The 8617-nt window shown below is 40.1% G+C and overlaps 1 protein-coding gene across 1 annotated transcript; it reads left to right on the forward strand.

The window, feature by feature from the left end:
- The first annotated feature begins 5620 nt into the window (after positions 1-5620).
- Positions 5621-8286, forward strand: LOC131146555 (cytochrome P450 736A117-like). Its single transcript, XM_058096214.1, has 2 exons — positions 5621-6741; positions 7500-8286. Exons 1-2 carry the CDS (start codon positions 5797-5799, stop codon positions 8112-8114), a joined length of 1560 nt encoding a protein of 519 aa, XP_057952197.1. The 5' UTR covers positions 5621-5796; the 3' UTR covers positions 8115-8286.
- The last annotated feature ends 331 nt before the right edge of the window (positions 8287-8617 follow it).

Consider the following 8617-nt stretch of genomic DNA (forward strand, 5'->3'; position numbering starts at 1 on the left):
TTTGATGAGTATTGCAGACAGCAGGGTATTCGACATCAAAAGACTCCTCCGAAAACTCCTTAATTGAATGGCATAGCAGAAAAGACGAAATGAACACTGGTTGAGAGAGTGAGATGTTTGCTTTCACAAGCTCGGTTGCCAAAATCCTTTTGGGGGGGGGGGGGAGGGATTGAGCACTGTTGTTCATGTGTTGAATCTTACACCCTGTGTTCCTCTATAGTTTGATGTGCCAGATTAAGTTTGGATAGGTAAGGATGTTTCCTATAATCATCTGCATGTTTTTGGGTGCAAAGCATTTGTGCATATTCTAAAAGATGAAAGGTCCAAACTTGATGAGAAAATGCGACAGTGTATATTCCTTGGCTATAGTCAAGATGAGTTTGGATACAAGCTTTATGATCAAGTTGAGAAGAAAACTGTGAGAAGAAGAGATGTCGTGTTTGTAGAAGATTAGACAATTTAGGATATTGAGAAGGCAGAGAAATCTTTGTCTCAGCAGGATGATAGTTTGACTGATGTGGATCCAGTTCCTTTGAAGCAATTTTCATCTTAGGTTGAGAATGATGTTTAGGGTGACCATCAGGGTAGAGGTGATGTGGATGTTCCCTTACAGGGTCAGGGAGATGTTGAGATTGATGAGCAGTTGACAGTGGCAGATATTCCACCACAGATTCCATCAAAGAGGTCAGCCAGAGACCGACATCCTTCCACTCGGTATTCAACAGAACAATTTGTGTTATTGATTAATGGGGGAGAGCCCCAATGTTTTGAAGAAGCCATGGAAGATGAACACAAGACATAGTGGGTTGAGGCCATGCAAAATGAGATGCAATCATTGCATGATAACCACACCTTTGAGTTAGTGAAGCTACTTAAAGGAAAAAGAGCTTTGGAGAACAAGTGGATTTACATGAAGAATCCAAATGAGTTCTCTTCACGACCATGGTACAAAGCTAGACTAGTTGTAAAAGGGTTTGGTCAGAGAAAAGGTATTGATTTTGATGAGATCTTATCTCCAATTGTAAAGATATCATCGATCTATACAGTACTCGGCTTAACAGCTAGTCTTGACTTGGAAGTTGAGCAGATAGATGTGAAAATTGCCTTCCTTTGTGGTGATTTGGAGGAAGAGATTTATATGAAGCAGCCAAAGGATTTTTAGAGTGAAAGGGAAAGAGGATTATGTGTGCAAGCTGAAGAAAAACTTATATGATTTGAAACAAGTACTGAGATAGTGGTATAAGAAGTTTGAGTCTGTTATGAGGGAGCAAGGCTACATGAAGACAACTTTAGATCACTGTGTATTTATTCAAAAATTTTTTGATGATGATTTTATTTTCTTACTTTTTTATGTGGATGACATTCTGATTGCTGGTAGGAATGCTTCAAAGATTGACCAGTTGAAGAAGCAATTGAGTAAGTCATTTGCTATGAAGGATTTGGGGCCAACAAAGAAAATTCTTGGCATAAGAATCAATCGTGATAGGAGTGCCAAGAAGTTATATTTGTCACATGAGGAGTACATTGAGAAAGTGCTTTAGAGGTTCAATATGGACAAAGCTAAAGTGGTTAGCTCTCCTCTTGCTACCCACTTCAGACTAAGTAAAAAGGAAGGTCCTTCTACAGATAAAGAAAATAAAGACATGGAAAGAGTTCCTTAGGCCTTAGCACTAGGAAGTTTGATGTATGCAATGGTTTGCACAAGACTAGATATAGCCTATGCAATTGGTGTAGTTAGCCGATTCTTGTCAAATCCAGGGAGAGAGCACTGGAATGCAGTGAAGTGGATCATAAGGTATCTTCGAGGCACTTCCAGTTTGAGACTTGGTTTGGGAAATGGACAACCATTGTTAGTTGGCTACACAAATGCAGATATGGTTGGGGATATGGATACTCGTAAGTCTACTTCAAGCTATTTGATAACATTTGCTGGTGTGGCTATTGCTTGGTAATCGAGACTTCAGAAGTGCATTGCTCTTTTTATGACAGAGGCAAAGTTTATTGCAGTAGTGGAAGCGACTAAAGAGTTGCTATGAGCAAAGAAGTTCTTAAGAGAACTTGGTTTCGAGCAGCATAGGTATATGCTGTTTTGTGATAGTTAAAGTGCTATTCATCTTGCTAAGAACTCTAGTTTCCATGCAAGATCGATGCACATTGATGTACGATACCATTGGATCAAAGATGCGTTGAACGATAAGTTACTGAAACTTGAGAAGGTTCACACTGATGACAATGGTTCTGATATGTTGACAAAGGCACTACCAAGGGAGAAGCTTGAAGTTTGTTGCTTGATCGCCGGGATGGCGATTCCCTCCACATAGTCGAAAAGGGGGAGATTTGTTGGGTTATTTCCTTCCATGTGGAGGAAAGCCCAAGTGGGCTTTATTAAAAGCCCAAAGCTCAGCCATTTTAGTGTGAAAACCTAAAGGAAGCTATAAAAAGAGAGGGAGAAGGGAGGTGCCGTCACTTCTCAAAAGAAAGAGAGAAAAACGTGATTTTTCTCATGCTGCCCATATTTCATCAAGACTTCGATCCTGCTTCTTTTGTGGTCTGATTGAGCTGAAATTTGGAGGAGTGGTTCACAACTCAAGGAGCTACAATCTGAACGGTGGAGATCGGATTTGGAGCTCAAGAGTTAGGATTTTTGCTTATGAACAATAACCACAAATTTGGTATATTCTCTCCAATTCTCTTTGTATTTTTCAAGATTGTTGATATCTTGATGAGATATATTTGTAGCTTCTAATTGAGATTAGAGAAGACTTGGTGTACCCATTATTTGATTGATAGTGGAGGTTTCAACTGGACTAGGTCCCATGGTTTTTCTTCCTCACGCTGGGAAAGTTTTCCACGTAAAAAATTGCTTGTGTTCTTGTGGCTTGGTGTGATTGATTATTTTTCTTATTATTTTTAGCACGTACAAAAGTAGAGATACACTATATTTGCTTGCATATAGGGAGAAGAATTATTCCACTGTGATTGTGTAACGCCCCAACCTGGGTTTGCTAGGAAGCACTGCGTCTCTCCTCCTCCACCTGGACCAGACAACAGGAGGGACGGGCCTTATCGGACTAATGACTTACCCTACAAACCAACACGTGTCATTTTCAGTGTGTTTTGTCCTCACTCACATACTTCCTGAGAAAACTTCCCAGGTGGTCACCTATCCCAAGATTGCTCCAAGCCAAGCACGCTTAATTAAGGAGTTTTTATAGGAAAGCTCCCGAAAAGAAAGGTGCACCTTGTTGATATGGGTAGTATCATCTAATATTTTTAAGTCTTTCATCCATGGGGTATCACATTCTCCCCCACTTATAGAACGCAACGTCTTTGTTGCGAACCCACATTTCCAAACCCAGGTGATGTGAATCTCATCACACTTCCGGCTGGGTGTTGGCTCTGATACCATTTGTAATGCCCCAACCTGGGTTTGTTAGGGAGCACTGCGTCTCTCCTCCTCCACCTGGACCAGACAACAGGGGGGCGGGCCTTATCGGACTAATGACTGACCCTACAAACCAAAACGTGTCATTTTCAGTGTGTTTTGTCCTCACTCACACACTTCCTGAGAAAACTTCCCAGGTGGTCATCCATCCCAAGATTACTCCAAGTCAAGCACGCTTAACTATGAAGTTCTTATGGGAAAGCTCCTGAAAAGAAAGGTGAACCTTGTTGATATGGGTAGTAACATCTAATCTTTTTAAGTCTTTCATCCATGGGGTATCACAGATTGTTTGTTGATATCTCTCCCAACAATTAGTAGTTTTTTATGCTTTATTCTCTTTTCCAATTTTATAGATTTGTGACTATTTTTTTTTTGTTTTTTTTTGTTTTTGGGAATTTACGTCAAGCAGGATGCAATCTATGCTTGCGATTGGGAACTGTGAGATTGTAAGACTAGGCTATGAGTGAGTAGTTAGCGTGATTGATTGATTTATTGAACTTAACCCATGTGACAGCAGATAAGGGGAAGCACAAATCTAAGAAGGAAGATTTGGTGAGGAAGGATGATTCGAAGAGGAGTTACTCTGAAAGGTATCGCGAGAGAGAGAGAGAGAGAGAGAGAGAGAGAGAGAGAGAGAGAGAGAGAGAAGGAGAGAGAGAGAGAGAGAGAGAGAGAGAGAGAGAGAGAGATAAGGATAGGAATGGGGAGAGGCACAGGGATAGGGACAAGGATAGGGAGAAGGAAGACCAGTGGAGTCGACGGTCTGAGAGGGAGAGGAGTGTGGATGAGAAGTATCGGGAGCAGGAAAAGCACAAGGATAAGCACAAAGAAAGGGACAGGGATAGAGATAGAACTAAGGACCAGGACGAAAAGTGGGAAAGAGCTCGTGATAAAACTCGAGATAGAGAAGATAGGGCGATGGAAAAGGATAGAGAAGATAGGGAGGAGTTTTTTCCTGATTTATCTTTTTTTTTTAAATATATTAAATAATACCTTTTTTGGAAAATAATTTTCAAAATGACTTTGATGTAATCTCGCTATTTCAAGTAGCGAGATTTGCCACGTGGCATTCTGGAAATTATTTTTCCAAAAAAGATATTATTTAATATTTTTTTTTAAAAAAATGATAAACCCGGAAAAAACTCCTACTCACTCACCCTCTCCTCTCTGTCGTGTTCAGCAAAGTTTTTTGTTGTTTTATGGTAGCGATGAATTTGACAAGAGTAATAAATAGATAATAAATTCTTTTGCGTAATTTTTATTTATTAATTCGTTTGCTTTTATTTTCGTTGTCTTGTTCCAATGCCCTATTCAATCAGAAGTCATCAATGAACTCGACGCTGAAGACAGCGACAACGGCGACGCTATACGGGTATGAAACGATTGTTTGAATGTCCTAAAAGCACTTAACAATTGTTTAAATTAAAAACAAAAAAGCACCATACTTCCAATAAATTAAAGAAAGAAAGAAAAGAAGTTATGTGACATTAAATATATTCGGGAATCCAGAGATAATGGTTTACAATCTGGGCAAAGCTCAGCTTTCCTGACAAAATCCAAAACCCCAAAACCAATCAAAGCCTGCACACACACCCACTTTCTCATATTGATTTTTAGTTCAGGACCTCCATTAATCCACTAGCAACAAAGAAAGCTAAACCAAAATTATCAGAGAGAGAGAGAGAGAGGGTAGGTGTGATTGAGTTATTGCGCCAAAATCCGAATCATATCTGCCTATGACACGTGTGTGGAGAGAGTTTAATATGCACCCACCCGTGATCCAATTTCAAAAGGTTTTTCTTCAAGCCGGATTGAAAGAGAGAATCAAAGTGACAAGAGACCAAGCGTTGGGCTCAAAGTTTAAAACAGAGCATTATTATTAGTTTCAGAGATAGAGTTGCATTGTTTGAAACGGAGAATCAATCTGACATTTTGATTTTGAAATTGAATCACGGGCTGGTGCATATTAAACTTTCCCACATTCCGAGTTTTTATAGAGACCGTTCCGATGAAATGTGAAAATCTCGTTACTTGAAGTAACGAGATTTGTTTAAATTTTGCTACTTCGCGAGATTTTGTCAGTCATTCCGAGAATTATTTTCTCAAAAAAGTATCATTTAATATATTTTTTTTTTATAAAAAGAAGATAAATGGGAAACAACTCATATAGGGAGAGGGATAAAGAGACAGAGAGCAAGGATGGCACGGAACCATTGCTTGCCATCCAAATTCTGCTCTATCCATATGCAGAGTTTCAGAAGAAGATGGCCTCAAAAGGAAATCAGAAAATGCTGGCAGATCCTCAGACGCCTATATAATTAATTAAATATAGACACAAGTTGTGAAAAAGAATGGCAAGCTTTCTGCAGTTCTTAGGTCAACAAGGTGTTTACTTTGTTTGGAATCCCATTTTCTTATCTCTTCCTCCCTTGTTCTTGGCACTCTTCCTGCTCAAATGTTTCTCCACTCCCTCAACCACCCGATGCAAAAAACTTCCCCCTTCACCTCCAAAGCTCCCAGTCTTCGGAAACCTCCACCAATTGGGCTTGCAGCCCCACCGCTCGCTCCGGTCCTTAGCCCAACGACATGGCCCGTTCATGCTGCTCCACTTTGGCTGTGTCCCCGTGCTTGTCGCCTCGTCTGCTGACGCTGCCCGTGAAATCATGAAGACCCATGACCTCATCTTCTCAAACAGACCCAAACTAAGCATGAACGGGAAACTGCTCTACAACTTCAGGGACATAGCCACTGCTCCTTACGGCGAATACTGGAGGCAGATGAGAAGCATATGCGTTCTCCAGCTGCTCAGCAACAGAAGGGTTGAGTCCTTAGGCACTGTGAGGCATGACGAAATGGTTCTTCTTGTTGAGAAGATTGAACTGGCGACGGAGTCTTGCGGGTGGGTAAATTTGGGCCAAATGCTAATGGGGATGACAAATGATGTCGTGTGCAGGGTGGCACTGGGGAGAAAATATGGTGAAGGGGACGGTAGTATGAGGTTTAAGGAGACGTTGGATCAGTTTCAGGAGCTCTTGGGGGGTTTTTACATAGGGGATTTTATACCATGGCTTGGTTGGGTGAATAGAGTGAATGGAGTGGATGGGAAAGCAGAGATGGTTTTTAGGGAGTTGGACAGTTTCCTAGATGAAGTAGTTGAAGGGCACAGCAGAAAAAGAGAGGGTGGTAAGGTCGAGGGTGATGAAGAAAAGGACTTTGTAGACGTTTTGCTTGAGATCCAAAAGGACAACTCGGCTGGTTTTTCTATGGATAGAGAGTGCATCAAAGCGCTCATCTTGGTAAGAATCTTTCTCTCTTTCTCTCCCTCTCCGTCTCCCTCTCTCTATCCTTGATTAGGGTTTTGAATATATTTGTATGTGTGGGTGTGTATAAGTTTCATAAAAATAGGAGCAGCTCTTCACAATATGGGAATTAGGCCAATGATTTAATTAGGGGCTCTTAATATTTTATTTAATTTTTATTTTTATTTAAAATTAATTTTTTTAAGTACATCAAATAATTTTAGCTGCACCCACCAAATACGGTGAATCCATAAATAATGTTAACTCTATTATTAAAAAAAGAAATTAGGAGTCCCAAAATTTTTGTCCCAAATTTTTTGAACCATAGACAAGCATCTGTAACCTTAATGAAGAGCCGGTCCAACATAAAAATTAACACTAGTTTATCATTTAAATTGAATCTGTACTTTGATCTAATCAAAGTACTGTTTGAAATCTTTTTGGCATAAACAATACCTACGGAAGAAGGATTTGCATAGCTAACCCTATACAGTGGGACTTGATGCTTGTTCTTATTGTTGTGTTGTAATCACATCAAAGTATAACTTATCATTTCCAACTCTTTAAAGATTTCTCTCTTCCCGCAACACTTGGTTTATTTTCGTACAACTCATAAAACAGAACAATGCATTTGCATGTGTACATTTAGCTGCGCACAACTTCGGATTTTTTTTATAGCAAACTCATGGTTGCTGCATTGTTATGATTCAGCCGCTGTTGGGACTAATTTACTTTCCATTCTCTGCTTCATGCAGGATATGTTTGCTGCAGGGACTGATACCACTTACACGGTGCTAGAATGGGCCATGACGGAGCTCCTGAGGCACCCTGCAGCCATGAAGGAACTGCAGAATGAGGTAAGAGGAATCAGCTCCAGTACTAAACCACACATAGCAGAAAAAGATCTGGGGAAAATGCATTACTTAAAAGCAGTGATCAAAGAGACACTCCGTTTACATCCTCCTGTTCCATTACTGGTTCCACGAGAATCCACCCAAGCTGTTCGAATCAATGGCTACGACATTGCAGCTGGGACCATGACCATTATCAATGCCTGGGCAATTGGAAGAGACCCCGCCTTTTGGGATGAGCCCGAGGAGTTCCGGCCGGAGAGGTTCTTGAACAGTTCAATGGATTTTAGAGGACAAGACTTCCAACTGATTCCATTCGGAGCAGGGAGGAGGGGTTGTCCGGGGACTTCCTTTGCCATGGCCACCAATGAGATTGTGTTGGCAAATATTGTCTGCCTGTTTGATTGGGCATTGCCTGGTGGAGCAAGAGGGGAGGATTTGGACATGACTGAGAATTCTGGTATTACTGTCCATAGAAAGGTTCCTCTTCTTGCTGTTGCCACTCCTCATTCTCGCTAGTGCGAGATCTCAGGAAGCCTTTTGATTGATGTCTTGAGTTTATGTATGGGTATGTGCACCAGATGATCAAAAGCTGAGAAATGTTGTCATCTCCTGTTGTATTGTTGAAGATTTGTAAACAATTTTAAAATTTTAGTTTGGACTCATGTATACTTGAGCTTGCTTTGGGTTAGACTTGTGGATCATTCTTTTTTCTTTTTAACTCGATTGTCCACACTTCCAGACTTTCTTCATTAATTTAAACCCTCAAGCTAGCTCTTCCTTATGGTTCAAGGTTCTTTGTCAGATATAACCCCTGGGCTTATCACTTTATATTAGTCATATATACACTTTCCATTTTTTCCAATTCTCTCACGTATATATATACCTTTATAATCATTGTATTATGTATGAATCAATAAAGAAAAATTTATTCTTATCCCAATTTTAACATGGTATTAGAGCAGAAAAAAAAAAAAAAAAACTTTTTTTCTTAACCTAGGTTTTTTTCTTACCCTTTTTTT

Source organism: Malania oleifera, chromosome 13 (assembly GCF_029873635.1).
Source record: "Malania oleifera isolate guangnan ecotype guangnan chromosome 13, ASM2987363v1, whole genome shotgun sequence".
In the NCBI taxonomy this organism is placed as follows: Eukaryota; Viridiplantae; Streptophyta; class Magnoliopsida; order Santalales; family Ximeniaceae; genus Malania; species Malania oleifera.

What these genes read in the sequence shown, in the direction of transcription:
- LOC131146555 (XM_058096214.1), top strand. Translation starts at nt 5,797, where the DNA reads ATGGCAAGCTTTCTGCAGTTCTTAGGTCAACAAGGTGTTTACTTTGTT. An exon ending in GCATCAAAGCGCTCATCTTG is followed by an intron (nt 6,742 to 7,499) that starts GTAAGAATCTTT and finishes TGCTTCATGCAG; the next exon opens with GATATGTTTGCTGCAGGGAC.